Raw genomic sequence first — 19,487 nt, forward strand, 5'->3', positions numbered from 1 at the left:
CTGGTGTCTGCAGGCATGGTTGTGGACAGTTTTTTTTGTTTTGTTTTGTTTTTAATAGTCCAAGCAAACACAGCCTGGCCAAGCAAGGTTTTACAGCTCCAATCCCACAAAGTTTTGTCATCACACTGGTTGAAAAACAGAGACTGTGTGTCTGGGGGTTCCCTTCATCCCCTCCCCACCCATGAAGATAATTACAGATGCCTCTGAATGGCGTTAGAGAGCTCACTTGAATAAACATGTGGCTCAAGGCTCTTGGACCCAGGAAGAATCCAAACTAAACATCAGCCTCCTGACACTGTGGGCAGTCCATGAAGCCTGAAATAGATTCCTGCCACTCATCTGTATCATGCATGTCCAAGTCACATCTAACATGACTACAGTACACTATATATCGAAAAACAGGAATAGGGAGGTCCACCCTCCTTTACAAAGAAGCAGTCGGTCTCTGCAGTTGTTGGCCAGAAGAGTAGGTGAGCTTGGGACCCTTAAGGTGGACCTTCCTACACAGTCCCCCATAAGGATAAGATTTCTTTGAGGTTACACCCTATATTAATTCAAAATGTTACCTCTGAATACCATTTAAATCAGGTAAACTAGCTATTTTCCACCCAAAATATTATGCCACCAAAAGAGACAGGGAGCACCATTCTCTGGATGTTTGTTGAGCTGAGCATTCTATCTGCAGATGACAGATCCCTTCAGGGAATCTCCTAATCTAATTATTTCCTTTGCTTCCCCTTTGATACATTTGAGATTTTCTAAATGGATTTCAAGTTGCATCAAGCTGTGAGTTGATGGTGAACCCTCTGTGGCAAAGTACCTGTTTCTTCTCTGCTGGCTCAGTCCCCTTTTTCCCTGGAGACACAGGCTTGGGAAGAGTAAAGTCCTTCCCTGTCACGCAGGGTCTGGCTGATCCTTTTCTCAGTCAGTCCCTTGCTCTGTTTTTCTCCCCTTCTGGGAAGACTGCAAGTCTTCCTGGCTGGAAGAATTCAGAGTCTTGCTGCACCTACTGCTGACAGCTCCTCTGCTTCTCTCACTCCCCCACACTTCCCTGCCAGGGAGGGTTTAAAAAGGTCTCCAGCAATTTGGGCCAGCTGAACCTAATTAATTCCCTGGCAACCCCTGTTCCAGCTGAACCTTATTCCTCCATGGTTATCTCCCCTCAATGAATAGGGAGAGGCCTTTTAGCCCCGCTGGGACTAATTACTATCCCTACTTTGGTAGCTATTTGTCCTGGGTTTGCCACACTACCCAAACAAGGTGTATAGGTTACATCAGTGGCTTTGCTTCATGGAGTTCCCCTTCTGGAGATCTGTAGAGTGACGACATGCAGCTCTATGCCATTTTACTAGGCATTATGTCCTAGAATGAGTTTCATAGAATATCAGGGTTGGAAGGGACCTCAGGAGGTCATCTAGTCCAACCCCCTGCTCAAAGCAGGACCAATCCCAACTAAATCATCCCAGCCAGAGCGTTGTCAAGCCTGACCTTAAAAACCTCTAAGGAAGGAGATTCCACCACCTCCCTAGGTAACCCATTCCAGTGCTTCACCACCTTCCTAGAGAAAAAGTTTTTCCTAATATCCAACCTAAACTTCCCCATTGCAACTTGAGACCATTACTCCTTGTTCTGTCATCAGATACCACTGAGAACAGTCTAGATCCATCTTCTTGGGAACCCCCTTTTAGGTAGTTGAAAACAGCTATCAAATTCCCCCTCATTCTTCTCTTCTGCAGACTAAACAATCCTAGTTCCCTCAGCCTCTCCTCGTAAGTCATGTGCTCCAGCCTCCTAATCATTTTTGTTGCCCTCTGCTGGACTCTTTTTCCAATTTTTCCACATTCTGCTTGTAGTGTGGGGCTCAAAACTGGACACAGTACTCCAGATGAGGCCTCACCAATGCCGAATAGAGGGGAATGATCACATCCCTCAATCTCCTGGCAATACTCCTATTTATACAGCCCAAATGCTGTTAACCTTCTTGGCAATAAGGGCACACTGTCGACTCAAATCCGGCTTCTCATCCACTGTAACCCCTAGGTCCTTTTCTGTGGAATTGCTGCCTACCCATTCGGTCCCTAGTCTGTAGCAGTGCATGGGATTCTTCCGTCCTAAGTGCAGGACTCTGCACTTGTCCTTGTTGAACCTCATCAGGTTTCTTTTGGCCCAATCCTCTAATTTGTCTAGGTTCCTTTGTATCCTATCCCTATCCTCCAGCATATCTACCACTCCTCCAAGTTTAGTGTCATCTGCAAACTTGCTGAGAGTGCAGTCCATGCCATCCTCCAGATCATTAATGAAGATATTGAACAAAACTGGCCCTATGACCGACCCTTGGGGCACTCTGCTTGATACCAGCTGCCAACTAGACATGGAGCTGTTGATCACTACCCGTTGAGCCCGACGATCTAGCCAGCTTTCTATCTGCCTTATAATCCATTCATCCAGCCCATACTTCTTTAACTTGCTGGCAAGAATACTGTCGGAGACCGTATCAAAAGCTTTGCTAAATTCAAGGAATAACACATCCACTGCTTTCCCCTCATCCACAGACCCAGCTATTTCATTATAGACGGCAAGTAGGTTAGTCAGGCATGACTTACCCTTGGTGAATCCATGCTGACTGTTCCTGATCACATTCTTCTCTAAGTGCTTCAGAATTGATTTTTTGAGGACCTGCTTCATGATGTTTCCAGGGATTGAGGTGAGGCTGACTGGGCTGTAGTTCTCCAGATCCTCCTCCTTCCCTTTTTAAAAGATGGGCACTACATTAGCCTTTTTCCAGTCATCTGGGACCTCCCCCGATTACCATGAATTTTCAGAGATAATGGCCCATGGCTCTGCAATCACTTCCGCCAACTGCTTTAGCACCCTCGGATGCAGTGCACCCAGCCCCATAGACTTGTGCTCGTCCAGCTTTTCTAAATAGTCCCGAATCACTTCTTTCTCCACAGAGGGTTGGTCACCTTCTCCCCTGGATGTGCTGCCCAGTGCAGCAGTCTGGGAGCTGACCTTGTTTGTGAAGACAGAGGCAAAAAAAGCATTGAGTACATTATCTTTTTTCACATCCTCTGTCACTAGGTTGCCTCCCTCATTCAGTAAGGGGCCGACACTTTCCTTGATTTTCTTCTTGTTGCTAACATACCTGAAGAAACCCTTCTTGTTATTCTTACATCTCTTGCTAGCTGCAACTCCAAGTGTGATTTGGCCTTCCTGATTTCACTTCTGTATGCCTGAGCAATATTTTTATACTCCTTTCTGGTCATTTGTCCAATCTTCCACTTCTTGTAAGCTTCTTTTTTTGTGTTTAAGATCAGCAAGGATTTCACTGTTAAGCAAAGCTGGTCACCTGCCATATTTACTATTCTTCCTACACATCGCGATGGTTTGTTCCTGCAACCTCAATAAGGATTCTTTAAAATACAGTCAGCTCTCCTGGACTCCTTTGCCCGTCAGCAGATGTATCCTTTCAGATTGCAGGATCATGCTGCCAAACCATCAGAGTTCCCTGCACCCTCCTCATTGAGTACTGCTTGTGAGCCACTTTGACAATCTCTAGGTGTATTCTATTCATTTGAAGAAATTCTGGTTACTTACCTTACAGTAACTGATGTTCTTCAAGGTGCGTGGTCCCACTCTATATTCCACTTCCCAGCCTCCTTCCACTCTGCTTCTGATCCTTTCCTTGGGTTATTCATGGTAGAAAAGGAACTGGAGAGGTGGTCAGTCCATGTGGTCCCTTATGCTCTCGACTTGGAGCACAAGGAGGTGATGGGCAGAGATGTGGACTAATAGACACTGCTGTTGAAAAATCTTCTGGTCTTAGGCACGTGGCGTGCATGCACACCTTGAATGGTGTACAGATAGGGATCACATAACCTGAACTCCTGTTATCATAAGATAAATAACCAGCATTTCTCAGACATTGTTACTTTACATTGAGGTTACAGCCACTTTGCACCATAATAACCTCACTCTCAGGCAGATTTTCTTCCGTTGTGGAACTCCACCTGGGTTTGTGTCATTGTATAAATACTGGTTGATTCTGGGCCATAATTACATGTCTGTATGCTTTGGTGCTTGTCTATGTTTCTCTCTTTACATTTTGTTCTTGCACTAATACTGTATACACTTTCTTTTTCCATGTAGGATGTGTGGACACAGAGGAAGCTGATATTTATGTGCTCATTGATGGCTCAACAAGCATTTATCCTGTTGACTTCGGAGACATCAAAAAATTTTTGAAGGAAGTGATTAAGATGTTTAACATAGGGCTGAATAAAGTTCGCTTTGGAGCTGTGCAGTTCTCACATAGCAGAAGCCTGGAGTTTGAACTTGATGAATACAGCAAAAGAGATGATTTAGAGACAGCCATTGACAACATTAGGCAAATATATGGGAATACCTATATCGGAGAAGCTTTGACTTTCATGCAGCCACTGTTTAAAAAGGCAAGGGAGCAGAGAGCTGGCAGGGTGCCTTGTCACCTCATTGTCCTAACAGATGGGAAGTCACATGACAGCGTGAAGGAGTCTGCTGAGAGACTGAGGAGTGAGATGGTCAATATTTATGCCATTGGTGTAAAAGATGCAGATGAAGCACAGCTCCTTGAGATTGCAGGGTCAAAGAGCAGGACTTACTTTGTGCAAGAGTTTGACTCCTTGAAAAACATAAAAAATGAATTTGTTCAAGGGATCTGTTCTGGAGAAGGTAAGGGAAATTTTGATTTTTGCCCTTTGAACTCAGAGTGCTAATTGAACATGGAGCCTCCTGTTGTATAACAAACAATTTCAAGTTTAAAACATGATAAGCATATTACTCCAGTCTGAATAACTGAAATGTACAAATATACTTTGGGCACATGTTAAACTGAGATGGCTGTTTGCAAGCCAATTATAAATAATGCAGTTTTCTTTCTTAAATCTATTATCTGTATGTTCAACATATGCTTTAAAAAAGCATAGGTATTTTTATTCGGTTTCAATCAGAGCATCAAAGTGCACTGCTTTTCCTTCCTTCCTTTTTTTCCACCTCAGCTCTGTGATAAACAAGGTGGCTTTTCAATTGAAGAGAGTAGTCCTACATCAAGCAGTGTGTTTCCAACTTGTCATGTTGTGTTGCTATTGTCCCAGTGTACATACCTATGTCATGAATTGTTCAGGTGCCCACAGAGCACTAACCCTCCCACCAGGCTGCAGGGTGGCATTTAAGATCATTGTCTCTGTAAGACTGTGATGCTCAGTAGCCTTCAACCCCCGCTCTCCCTCCACACACACACACACACACAAAGAGGAAAACAAATGCAAGCTACATTCTCTAGCAGTGAGCGATGTCAAGTTGGTGTTTGTGATTAATAGGTATATTATTAGAATGCTAGTGTCCTATGCTTATATACAGCTGTAAACCCCTGAATCTTTTGTGCCTCTGTTGATTTGTGAACCACTGAATCTTTTTCTGTTCGGAACTGGAAGTGGCTCAGACAACCAAGCACAAGCTATATCTCTCGTGTGTGTCAATGCATGTGCCTAGCAAATCTCTCCTTAGCAACCCTACTAAACTTATAGCAGTACTGTCCAGTGTCATGCAACTCGTGTGGCACTCACACAAGCAGCAGCCCTGTCATACCTGCGCTCAGCCCATCCGGATCCTCATGCACCCAGTTAGGCTGCAGGGACAGCTCTGCAGTTGATTCTCCTGGAAGCTGCTGTGACACTCAGGTGACCTCTCTGCCTCACTTCTAGCTGCTCCCCAGTAGATTCTAATGCATAGCAGCAACTGGAAGAGGGGGCAGTAACAGCTCGTGAGAGAGTCCCAGTACTGGCCCCAGGCTCCCCGACCCAGCTATTCTCCAGAGATCACCCACCCATCCATCCACCTACTTCACTATTCCCCCATTTACCCAGCACAGCCAGAAATCTTAGCATTCAGCCATCTATCCCAGACCATCCTGTCCCAGTTAAGTCTATTAACTTATTTTTAATGTACAGCCTGGATTATACTAATATAAATATGTTTTCTTCTATAGCCTGCAAAGAAATGACAGCTGACATCATGTTTCTAGTGGACAGTTCCGGAAGCATAGGATCAGAGAACTTTTCAAAAATGAAAAACTTTTTGAGAGAACTGGTCAACAAATCTGACATCAGCAAAGATCGAGTGCAGGTTGGGGTCGTCCAGTTCAGTGACATAAAGAAGGAAGAATTCCAGCTTGACCGATACGCTTCAAAAAGTGACATTTTCAGTGCTATTGATAAAATGTCTCTTATAGGAAAAACTACACTAACAGGAGGTGCATTGACATTTGTGGCTGATTATTTCAGGCCTCCTAAAGGTGCACGTCCAGCTGTCAGAAAGATTCTTATCCTGATTACAGATGGGGAAGCGCAGGATGCAGTAGAAAGTCCAGCAAAAGCCCTACGTGATCAAGGTGTTGTTATATACTCTGTTGGAGTGTTTAATGCAAATAAAACTCAGCTGGAAGAGATTAGCGGGAAGCATGAGCTGGTTTTTTACATTGAGAACTTTGATATTCTGAAGCACATAGAAGATGAGATCATTTTTGGAATATGCACCCCTCATGAGGGTAAGCATTGCAGTTTTTAATAACTCATGTCAATCTATGTCTGTAGGAATTTCGCTCTCTCCAGATAGTTAACTATTGTAATAAAGTAAGTAAAGAGGCGTTCTTTCTCCTTGCAATGCCATCTTCTCTTGGAGATGCCTACAGGGATGAAGAGCGTGCAAGAAAATGAAGGTAGAATTTGGCTCACGGTACCAGGAGGCCTGTCCTACTAGCTTTCTAAATATTGCTATATTTTCTCAAACAAATAATATAAATTTAATAACATTTTAAAAGTACAATATGCATGCTCATGTGTGTAAGAAAAGACTAAGAATCTGATTCTCACTTATACTAAGGCTCCTTTGTGGTGATCTGGCAGTGTAAAACATCCTTGGGGACTGATTCTTGTTCACATTAATGAGGGCAGAAATGGTCTCTATAGGTTATATTTACCTGATAGACTTTAGTATTACTCATTTACACAGGAACCCTGACTGCCCTAGAAGACATACAGTCAGTCAGTCTCTCTCTCGCCCCTATCCGTGTTGCCAGCAATACAGCACCAGAAACTAGTTTTTCTTGGAACCGTATTTACAAGTTTCAGTTTGGGTTCCAGATGTGGTTCAACCCCAGTGTACAGGGGCAACTCTAGGCACCAGCAAAGCAAGCATGTGCTTGGGGCAGCCCATTTGCAAGGGCAGCAGCCAGCAGGGATCCAGCATTGGAGCTGGGAACCAACAGGGGGCCCTGGGAGCTGTAGTTCCTTGGTTAGCTCCCTGCCTATAGAGCCAGCCCTGGAGCAGGGAAAGAACTACATTTCCCAGCATTCCCTTGGCCACTACCAACAGGAAAGCGGGAGAGGGACCTCATGCTGCTGTGAGTGGAGAGCTGTGCTGTGAAGAGTAGGGATACCATATTTTAACATTCAAAAAACAGGACACTCCACAGGGAGGAAGGGTAGCCCCAGCCCGCCACCATCCACTCCCTCCGACTGCCCCCCACAGAAACCCCAACCCATCCAACTCCCCCCCCCCCCGCTCCCTGTCTCCTGATTCACCCCCTTCAGGACCTCTGCCCCTAACTGCCCCTTGGGATTCCACCCCCTATATAAGCCTCTCTTCTCCTTGTCCCCCACTGCCCTCTCCTGAGACCCCCCTCAACTTCCCCCCAAGGACCCCACCCTCCCCTACCTGTCCCCTGACAAACCCCTGGGACTCCCATGCCTATCCAACCGCTGACTGCCCCCACGAACATCTGACCCATCTAACTCCCCTTTCTCCCTGCCCCGACTGCCCCCCCGAACTTCCACCCCATTCAACCCCCCCACTCCCTGTTCCTTGACTGCCCCTGTCAAACCTTAGTCCCAGATTTGGACTTTAGCGTCCAAAATATGGGGGTTAGCATGAAAACCTCCAAGCTTAGTTACCAGCTTGGACCTGGTACTTGCTGCCACCACCCAAAAAATTAGAGTGTTTTGGGGCACTCTGGTCCCCCCGAAACCCTTCCCTGGGGACCCCAAGACCCAAACCCTTGAGTCTCACAACAACGGGAAATAAATCTTTTCCCTTCCCCCCTCCAGGTGCTCCTGGAGAGATACACAGACACAAGCTCTGTGAATCTAAACAGAGGGAGTCCACCCTCTGTAATTCCAATCCTGGAAACAAAAGCACTTTCCTCTTCACCCAGAGGGAATGCAAAATCAGGCTAGCAAATCCAACACACACAGATCTCCCCCTGATTTCTTCCTCCCACCAATTCCCTGGTGAGTACAGACTCAATTTCCCTAAAGTTCCCCACTAAACAAAAAACTCCAACAGGTCTTAAAAGAAAGCTTTATATAAAAAAAAGAAAGAAAAATACATACAAATGGTCTCTCTGTATTAAGGTGACAAATACAGGGTCAATTGCTTAAAAGAATATTGAATAAACAGCCTTATTCAAAAAGAATACAATTCAAAGCACTCCAGCAACTATAGACATGTAAATACATGATCTCTGTACTCACAACTTGGAAACAGAAGATTAGAGAGCAGGAAATAGAAATCCCCTCATAGCTGAGACAGAGCATACAGGCAGAAGAAACAAAGAACATAGACACAACCCGCCCTCCACCCAGAGTTGAAAAAATCCTGTTTCCTGATTGGTCCTCTGGTCAGGTGATTCAGGTGAAAGAGACATTAACCCTTAGTTATCTGTTTATGACAGCCCCCCAGCCCCCTTACCGTGCCACTCAGACCAGCGTGTCTGGCTCCGCGCAGCGCCAGACACACTGCTGCATACATGCTGCCATGCTCCCCCATGGAGCCACAGCCTTCCCACCCCCAGCACCTGCCTTCCAGATTTGAACACCTCAAAATTCAGGAGTGCTCAAGCTCAGTTTGGGCAGCTGTTACTTCATTTCTCCCAAATCAAATATACTGGTCCACTGTAACTTGCTGTAGAAAAAGTAGGATAAAATTGAGCAAGAAATGCTTCCCAGTGGTTATTGGGACTGGAATTGCAATTTTCAACAGCCATTGCCTTTGTTTTTTTGTTTAAAAGAAAGACAGTGATGCAGCATTGGCAGATTCCCCATAGAAAGAAAGAGTGGAACAAAAGAATAATAAAGGCACCTCAACTTTTCCTCATTCATGTAGGACAGTCTTATAATATGCTTCCAGATATCCTCCAATCACACAAGCTGAAAATTGTTCCAATTTACTGCAGTTCTGTAACCATATGGCAACCAATCCTCATAGAATCATAGACTCTAGGACTGGACGGGACCTCAAGAGGTCATCGAGTCCAGTCCTCTGCCCTCATGGCAGGACCAAATACTGTCTAGACCATCCCTAATAGACATTTATCTAACCTACTCTTAAATATCTCCAGAGATGGAGATTCCACAACTTCCCTAGGCAATCGATTCCAATGTTTAACTACCCTGACAGTTAGGAACTTTTTCCTAATGTCCAACCTAAATCTCCCTTGCTGCAGTTTAAGCCCATTGCTTCTTGTTCTATCATTGGAGGCTAAGGTGAACAAGTTTTCTCCCTCCTCCTGATGACACCCTTTTAGATACCTGAAAACTGCTATCATGTCCCCTCTCAGTCTTCTCTTTTCCAAACTAAACAAACCCAATTGTTTCAGCCTTCCTTCATAAGTCATGTTCTCAAGACCTTTAATCATTCTTGTTGCTCTTCTCTGGACCCTCTCCAATTTCTCCACATCTTTCTTGAAATGCGGTGCCCAGAACTGGACACAATACTCCAGTTGAGGCCTAACCAGCGCAGACTAAAGCGGAAGAATGACTTCTCGTGTCTTGTTTACAACACACCTGTTAATGCATCCCAGAATCACTTTTGCTTTTTTTGCAACAGTATCACACTATTGACTCATATTAAGCTTGTGGTCCACTATGACCCCTAGATCTCGTTCTGCCATACTCCTTCCTAGACAGTCTCTTCCCATTCTGTATGTGTGAAACTGATTATTCCTTCCTAAGTGGAGCACTTTGCATTTATCTTTATTGAACGTCATCCTGTTTACCTCAGACCATTTCTCCAATTTGTCCAGATCATTTTGAATTTTGACCCTGTCCTCCAAAGCAGTTGCAATTCCTCCCAGTTTGGTATCGTCTGCAAACTTAATAAGCATACTTTCTATGCCAACATCTAAATCGTTGATGAAGATATTGAACAGAGCTGGTCCCAAAACAGGCCCCTGCGGAACCCCACTTGTTATACCTTTCCAGCAGGATTGGGAGCCATTAATAACTACTCTCTGAGTACGGTTATCCAGCCAGTTATGCACCCACCTTATAGTAGCCCCATCTAAATTGTACTTTCCTAGTTTATCTATAAGAATATCATACGAGACCGTATCAAATGCCTTACTAAAGTCTAGGTATATCACATCCACCGCTTCTCCCTTATCCACAAGGCTCATTATCCTATCAAAGAATGCTATCAGATTAGTGTGACATGATTTGTTCTTTACAAATCCATGCTGGCTATTCCCTATCACCTTACCACCTTCCAAGTGTTTGCAGATGATTTCTTTAATTACTTGCTCCATTATCTTCCCTGGCACAGAAGTTAAACTAATCCTGTCTGTGTTCTATGTACATCTAAAATTCCTGCTCAATGACCTGCCCTGGGAACAAGTTACCAGTGACCCAGGGCTGCGGCGGAAGGAGGGTGCAGGTGGGGGGGCGCGGGGGAGAGCCCAGGGCTGGGGCAGCAGGAGGTGTGTGTGTGGAGCAATGGTGAGGGGGAAGAGGGGAGCCCAGAGCTGGGGCGGCAGGGGGTGTGGGTGAGGAGGAGAGCCCAGGGCTGGGGCAGCAGGGGGTTGCAGCAAGGAGCCAAGGGCTGGGACGGGGGGCAGCCAAAATTTTTTTTGCTTGGGGTGGCAAAAAACCTAGAGCTGGCCCTGCCAATGTAGCCAAGACTTTTAAGAAAATGTGGTGACAAGACACATTTAAATAGGTGCCAAAAGAGGCATAAAACTGTGAAAATGGTAGTGAGTACCACATGCTACTCATTTTTGGGGGGCCTAGTCCAGGACTCTTGTGAAATGAACTCTCACAGAAAATAACGCCCATCACAAACCTCTCCACCTTCCGCTCCAAGTGCAAGGTATTTTCCTTTGACCTTACCTTTTCTAACATAAATATATGGGGAGTGGAGGTGACATTCAAAACAACTCACTAAACACATTTTTGCCCCTGAGGAGAAGATGAGAGGAAAAAATACACACTGCTTAATACATGGCTGGAAGGCACACAGGTATATTAAGGCAATGATTGTAGTACAAGAACCTAAATAGAATAAAATTGCACAGATGGTTATCATTCTATCCAAACCTTGCACAGCTTGCTGATGCACAAGAACCTGAAAAATGGAATAGCCCAGGGCCAAATTATCCCTGGCCCCATACCCGGTTGCACAATGTGGCTGGGGAGAGCACAAGGAGTCTCCTTCCTCTTTGCACATTGCATGTTCCATGTCACAGGCTTACAGGACTGAGTTCTGGGTCTCTTTTGAACTCACTTATCCAATTACAGAAAACACATTTTTGCTGTTGCAAAGTGAGAACAGATACAAACCTGCCACTGTGTTATGCCCTAAGAGGTATATATGTTGTTCCATGTTTAGGAGCTACAATGTTAGCTGTTAATCAGGTAATTGACTTTACGAAACTGTTAATCAGGTATTGACTTTCCACCTCCTCATCATAAATGTTGATCTTTAGTTTAGGAGGAGTTTTAATGGGTTTCACGAAAGTCCTGTTCACTCCTTTTTCGTCACTGCAACATAGGGCCTTAGGGGCTGTGCAGGGATGGTGGGGCTTCAGTCTCCAAATTGAATGTCTTTCCTTCACAAAGAAGAAAAAATTGCAATAGATTCAAAGCACAAAATAAATTCTGCTATCATTGATGCCTGGTGAGTCTTCATAAATTTCAGTGTAGTTGCATACATGCAAATGGCAGCAGAATATGGCTCATTTCATTAGTAGACAGTACATAAAACTGTGTGTATGGTGACTCTGTAGAGCAGGGGTCACAGAAATTTGATTTGACTCCAAAAATGAAAATCTTAAAATATGTTTTTTGGGGAAAACATAAGCTTTTAATTGGTGCTTGTATCTGAATAGAATACAGATTCATAGTTTTTTTGGTTTGGTTTGGTTTGTTTTTTAAGGCCGGAAGAGGCCATTATGATCGTGTAGCCTGATCCCATTCTGTTGTGTTACTATTCATTTCTTCCCTCCGTCCATCTGGATTTTAGATTTAGATGAAATTATCAGTTATTTTAGGATTAGTGGTTAGGCTCTTCTGTTGTGGACTGATGGATTTTCCCAAAACATGCCTGACATAGGACGTTCAGTTGTGTTATTGCCTCCAAAAAGTGATCCAAATTCACAAGCTTTGCTTGAATGCTAGGAGGCTAGTAAGAAACATCAGTAAGAGTCTGTACTTACTTACCTGTTTTGGGTTTTTTGTTTTTTTTTGTTTTGTCATTTGTTCTTTTACAGAATGCAAAAGGATAGAAAGATTAGATGTTGTGTTTGTGATAGATGGATCTGGGAGCATAAATTCCTCAGAATATCAGACCATGAAAAACTTCATGATTGCCTTGGTGAACAGATCTGATGTTGGTCCAGATAGAGTTCAGTTTGGAGCTGTAAAATATTCTGGTGAACCGGAAACTTTTTTCTACCTTAATAAGTACACAACAAAATCCGAGATTGTTAAGGCTATCCAGAATGATGCAACTTTAGGTGGTTCAACGTATACAGCCAAGGCGATTGGCTATTCGGAAGCTCTGTTTGCTCAGGAGCATGGCGGCCGCAAAAGCAAGGGAGTTCCACAGATTCTTATAGTGATAACAGATGGTGACTCCCATGATAAAGCTCAGCTCGGTGATACAGCCAAGAGATTAAGAGACAATGGAATTATTATCTATGCTGTTGGGATAGAAAGAGCAGACATTACTGAGCTTTTGGCTATGGCTGGATCAGAAGACAAATATTACTATGTGGATACATTTGAAGGACTCAAAAACACATCTGTAGCAATATCAGAAAAAGTATGTAATGATTCAAAACCAGGTAAGCGTGTGTTTTTACTTTTCTATACAGTTTAAATTTTCTTCATCATTTTATTTAAAAATTGGCAAAGATGGGAAGACGCATCTCTAAAATTTCAAATTAACGTATATGGCTTCATTTGTATATCTAGCTTCCTATGGTATTTTTTTTCTCATTAGCAAGCCAAGCTGTAGGCCAAAAGGGAAGTTTCTTAAAGTTTATCCTTCCTTGATCCTACAATTGAGGATTTGCATTGCTTAAATGTTTGATATTATTGTTGGTCTGTGCAGGTTCAAAACTTTCATAAAGGTAATATTAGGGCACTAACCTTTCACTTTAAAAGGCCCAAGTTCAGGTTTCACTTTGATTAAACTAGTTGTGGGGATAGGCATTTATCTACATCACAAAAGCACCACATGATTTGGCCTGATTGATGAGCTCTGCTGAGGAAATAGGTAAGAACAGGTAGATGGGGGGACTATTGCAAGTGGCAATCAAAATGCAGGGGCTACTCTGAGGAAACTTACACCATGCAAACTGCACAGTGGCATCCTCTAGTCCAGTGGTGGGCAACCTGCAGTCTCTCAGGGCAGTCCGCTGGCAGGCCGTGAGATTGTGTTTACATTGACCATCCACAAGCAAAGCTGCCAGCAGCTCCCAGTGGCTGCAGTTAGCCATTTCTGGACAATGGCAGCTGCAGGAAGTGGTGGCCTGCACATCCTTGTGGCCTGCAGCTTCTCACAGCTCCCATTGGCTGAGAATGATGAACTGCGGTTACTGGGAACTGCGGATGGTCAGAGTAAACAAACTGTCTCATGGCCCACCAGTGGATAACCCTGACGGGCTGTAGGTTGTCCACCACTGCTCTAGTCCCACACAGTTACACACTGGTCTACACTTTCCAAACCCCTGTGCTGTATAAAAACACACAACTAGTCAGTGACCTACTAGTCAGATTCATCCTCATTTGCTGGTCCATGCTTCTGTTTGCCCACATGCCACAGGAAGGATCATAGAGATCTTTACACTCCAAAGAGTCACTTGAATCTTTGCAAAGAGACTGTAAAATGCTACTCCTACTATGAGGAAATCCAGTTTAGTAGCATTCTATGCCCACAGAGTGTGTAATGTGGAAGTCAGTGGAGAATTAGGCCTCATAATTTCTACTTTTCCTAATGCCTTTCTCTGTCCCTTGCTAAAAACCAGTGCTTTAGCTGCACTTTTTAGGTTGCTGGTCTGTGCAGCTAGTTAAAATTTGTTACAAATAAATTGTCAAATTTGATCCTTTTTTAGTGTTCGGAACTGTTTGCAAATAAATCCTGTTTTCTGGCACACATTCCTAAATGTCCACTGAATAGCCTCTGCCATTGGAACAGGGTGGTTGGCCCCATGTGCTGGATAGTCTGGGACTAAGCCAGCCCTGATTGCAGGATGAACCACACTTGGGTGGAATCAGGAGCTGGCAGGATAAAAAAGAGCAGGAAGCCTCAAGGGGATGGGAGAGAAAGTTGTAATTAGGTTAACAGGCTCCTGTAAAGGCCTTGAGTCAGTAGGGAAAAAGGCTGAAGTTGGAGGAAGGTCTCTAGGCAATGAGGCCTGGGAGAGACCCTGAACAAGCAGAAGAGAGACTGCAAAGGCCAGCTGGGATGAAGACTGTGTGAGTTTGTGTTTTGTGTGTTAATCTGGAGAGAGACAAACTTCTTCAGATCGTCAGTAATGTGACAGCTGTACTGCATCTCAGAGGCAAGCACTATAGGGGCTAGGTCTTCCTCCCAGGAAGTACTTGCAGGCATGCCTTTGTGAATGAATAGTTGAGTATGGCTGGGAGAAAGGTTATACATACTCTTATTACAACACCTTAGGCTAGATCTACACTGACAGTGGGGTGCAGAGTACATACACTGCATGCTCCTCTACCACAGGTACAAAGAGCATGAGGCAGAGAAGCTCTGCTTAGGTAAATAAAGACATGCCAGAACCTTAAGGCATATATCCTACACTCACTCCATGCCCAAGTTGTGCACCCCCGTCTATGCTATTTTTATCAGTATAGTGTCCTGCTTGTGAGGAAAGGCTCCAGCAAGCATCAGGCAGAGCAGAAAGGCTCTGGCAGCTTTCTATTGCCTGAGCCTTTATCCTCCATGAGAGCCTTTCACCGAGGTGGTTAGCTACACAGATCCTATATGCCACCACCAGTGTAGACAAGGCTTTTGTCAGTTCCAACAATGACAATTGTTAACTTGGCCGTAAGGGGAAAGTCCAGTAAAGGGTTAGGGCTCCTGAAGCCTAGTAGTTGAGGTTCTTCTAGTCCATTTTGTTATGAGGACAATTGCAGAACATCTGCTGGAAATGTGTAAAGTCTGCAGTTCACTAGCTTATTCGGGGGGGAGGGAGGAGTGTCCTTCCATGCTAGCATCCAGCTGTTGCACAGACTGCTTTCCCTGTTGTGAGAATTAGGCTGCCCCTGCATCGCCCCACATGCCTTGTTTTATATATGCCTGTATGACTGTCCCTTTACAAATACTTTGGAGGGTTTCTGCTTCTGGAACCTCCTCCAAACTTCCCTGTATTCAGCAATGTCCTTTGCCTGAATCTCTGCTCCTCCCCTTTTTGGCCTACAGCTGTTTTGGTGGGGCGGCGCTGGGGAAGGAGAGTTTGTTTCTGCAGGGCTGGGCAGTGCTGGGGCGGGGTGTTTCCACGGGCCGATAGGTCCTGGGAGGGGCGTGTTTCTGTGGAGCCGGAGGGTTTTGGCCCTCAGCTGTTTTCTTTGGAGTAATGTGGCCCTCGCCGCTTTACGAGTTGTGCAGGCCTGCTCCAGATCAATAATGAAGATATTGAACAAAACTGGCCCTGCGACTGACCCTTGGGGCACTCTGCTTGATACCAGCTGCCAACTAGATATGGAGCCATTGATCACTACCTGTTGAGGCTGACGATCTAGCCAGCTTTCTATCCACCTTATAATCCATTCATCCAGCCCATACTACTTTAACTTGCTGGCAAGAATACTGTGGGAGACCATATCAAAAGCTCTGCTAAATTCAAGGAATAACACATCCACTGCTTTCCCCTCATCCATAGACCCAGTTATCTCATTACAGAGGGCAATTAGGTTAGTCAGGCATGACTTGCCCTTGGTAAATCCATGCTGACTGTTCCTGATCACTTTCTTCTCCTCTAAGTGCTTCAGAATTGATTTTTTTGTTTCTGTGTGAGCCTGTAATAGCCCACTGTTACTCCAGTCTCAAAAACCTCACCCCATGGACCTCTGCTCCCACCAGTGAGGAACAGAAATCCCTATTCCATGCCGGATCCCAACCAGGAGATGCCTGGAAATATGGGCTCATAGCCACATCTCCCTGACTACTTAGAAAAAACTGCAGGAGGAGCTTTGGAGTGTTCTTAAAGCTCCAGCTCCAGAAACTTTTCGCATTCCTCAGCAGCAGAGCAGGGAACAGGTGGGAAATGCCTTCACTCACCCCCAATCAGTGTCCTCATGTTATCAGAATTTTTGTCCTCTAAAATATAAACTCTGATCTGCCTTTACACTTGTTGATTGCCCAACTGATTTGCTGTCTGTCCTAATCTCCTTTCATCTCTCTTCAACTACTACACTTATCCTGTCTTACGATGTCAGCCAGCCTCCATCTCTCTTTCCTTTTTCCTCCTGAGCTTTCCTCCTCCTTGTTCCGTGAGTCTTCCTCTGCCCACTATCTTTCCCTTGCCACACTCTCTCATGCTCTTTCTCTCCCCAAAGTGAGTGTAACCCCCCCAATAGGATTGTGATTATTTCCATGTAATAAAAATATACATAAAGTGAATCAACAGGATGTGTGCAGAACCACCAAAGCAATCACACAATCTTGTACTTATAAGCCTTGTCCTGCTCTCACCTTCCCCACTTCCTTTGGGTTTGTCTGCACTTGTTTTGTCTTATCTCTGTTTAGACTGAAAACGCTTTGAGGGCAGGGACCCTGTCTTTTATTTGTCTGTGAGGAGCCTGGCACATTATGAGCACTATATAAATAATAAGCTAATTCTCCTTTTTTTCCATTTCAGAGTGTGAAATTCAAGCAGACCTTGTCTTCTTGATTGATGGTTCCAATAGTATAGACCAAACTGACTTCACCAGGATGAAGGATTTCTTGAAAGATGTACTAGATCAGATTGATTATGATCACAATGTTCAAATTGGCATTGCCCAGTACAGTGACAAGTATAAAAGAGAATTTGGCCTGGGTACTTTCCAGAGCAAATCAGAACTGAACAATCAAATTCAGAACATTAAGCAGATGACAGGGACTACTTTAATTGGAGCTGCACTTAAGCAGGTGAAAGAATTCTTTGCACCAGCACGCACCAGAAGAGTAACAAGAAACGTCCGACCAGTTTTGCTGGTAGTCACTGATGGGAAGTCATATGATGATGTTGCTGAACCAGCAGAAGATCTGAGAAAGGAAGGTGTTAATACATATGCTATAGGAGTTGGGGATATTGATCACTCGCAGCTCATGCAAATAGCTGGCATCCCAGAAAGGAAGTACACTGTTCGTGATTTCAAAGAGCTGAAGATTATTAAAAAAAGACTAGTTGGTGACCTATGTAAACCTGATATTCCTACAAGTAAGTATAAATGAATAAGGGGGAAATTCAGATTTCAATCCTGACTTCTTGTCTCTGTCCCACCTCTAGAGGTATTTTTCTTTGAACTTGTATTGTTTTTGACCATCACTGAGGACTAGTAAAAGCCAGGTTTGAATTTTCTAGCTACAGCATTTATAAATTACTAGGCCCAACATTACTGATTGGAACATGCAAGGAAAATGCTCTGTTTACATAATCCTGTAACACACAAATGGCTGCACCTGTTTTGCTCCTACTTTCACAATAGACTAGGGGGTTGCACACTTTGTCGCTTCCATAGGTCAAGCTCATTGGTCCTCTCCCATCCTCTTCTAGTTCAGGGATTCACTGCAACCCAATCCTCATGGCAGGGGCTCTGTGTGTCCCCTCCCCCCCTAGCTTCCTCTTCCCCCCCTCACCGTTCTTTTTTCTTTGTCTGAGAGAGAAGTAATTGCAGACTTAGTTGAAGCTTCCTTCTTAGCAGATGCCGGTTCAAATGTTATTGTATTTCATCCCAAGAGACAGGAATGTCATCAAGTTGACTGTAGGCTTCTTACTGTGCCCAGCCAATAGAAATTCACCTTAGGGCAAAGTCAAAGCATGCTGGAACAGCTCCATGCTGAGAAGTTGTAACAAGCTCCCTGGTGGCCCCTCCTCCTTTCTTGTACTGAGTGGATCTTGGTAGAAGGCAGAATCTGGCCAGCTAACCTCCACTGCCTTGAAAACGGAGCTTCTGATCCTTTACAATCACTTTCCTTAGGCTTATATGCTTGTATGCCAAGGTTTCACCCACACCCACCCGTATACTTCTTCCCTTTGCTTCTAAGGTATCTGGATCCCCTTGCTACAGCTATTCCGATTTTTAGCCTGCAAGTCATTGACTCAGAGGAGCCTCCTTTTTACTTTCCCATTGAAGAAAGGAGTTTATTTTCCTTTGCCTCGCCTGATATTTTACTCTTCACCTCCTCTTTGAGCTGGCACTTTCTCTGCCCTCACAGCCATTGTCAGAGCACTGAACTGCTCTCTCCTTTTCTTTCACTAGAGACTGGTCCTAGAGCTTGAGAATAAAGAAAACAAATCTTCTCCAGATTGAGGAAGAGTATCACTGGCTTTCTTTTCCCTGTATGTATGCCTTTGCCCTTTGTCCTCTTTCTTAGGTGTGGGAGTGCAGCTGCTCTGACGTTGTCTCTTAGTAGCACTGACAGTAGCAAGAACATAGAAAGATGTAATTGGTGGCAAAAGAAATAAGCGATTTGTTCACAAGTTGAAGACCTACCATAACTTATTTTTTTTAAAACTAATCTAAATTTGAATATTTCAATTTAACCTTTTAAATTGAATCATATATTTTTATTTACACATTGCAAATTCTTTACTTTCTTCCTACTTCGTAGCTTTAAATTGCTAAAGTGGATGTTTTATACTTGTTTTTTACTGTTTTAGATAAGTTTCCTAACTGTTGGAATTTGAGGTTTTACACAGACTTTTTTCAATTGAGAGATTTCACTCTTAAAATACTCATTTATGCAGAAAATAACAATTCCAGTTCCCCATTAACCCTTACTGTGAGAACACCACAAACTCAACACAAAATAGATAAGCTATATTTACAACCAACACAATCTTGGATATATTGAACTTCCATAAGCCAAGAAGCTGAAATGCTTTGACCAGGCTGTACTCTTCCATCAGCGGTTGCAGTTGGGAGCCATTGGGACTTGTGTTCTTGAAA

General features: G+C 44.1%; 1 protein-coding gene across 1 annotated transcript in view; it reads left to right on the forward strand.

Moving 5' to 3' along the window:
- COL6A6 (collagen type VI alpha 6 chain) overlaps window positions 1-19,487 on the forward strand; it is a 107,950-nt gene that overhangs the window by 19,507 nt on the left and 68,956 nt on the right. Inside the window, 4 exon segments of the mRNA XM_050939714.1 lie at window positions 4,150-4,710; window positions 6,026-6,583; window positions 12,578-13,153; window positions 17,192-17,755. Coding sequence (XP_050795671.1) covers window positions 4,150-4,710; window positions 6,026-6,583; window positions 12,578-13,153; window positions 17,192-17,755 — 2,259 coding nt within the window.

This window comes from Gopherus flavomarginatus, chromosome 2 (assembly GCF_025201925.1).
Source record: "Gopherus flavomarginatus isolate rGopFla2 chromosome 2, rGopFla2.mat.asm, whole genome shotgun sequence".
In the NCBI taxonomy this organism is placed as follows: domain Eukaryota; kingdom Metazoa; phylum Chordata; order Testudines; family Testudinidae; genus Gopherus; species Gopherus flavomarginatus.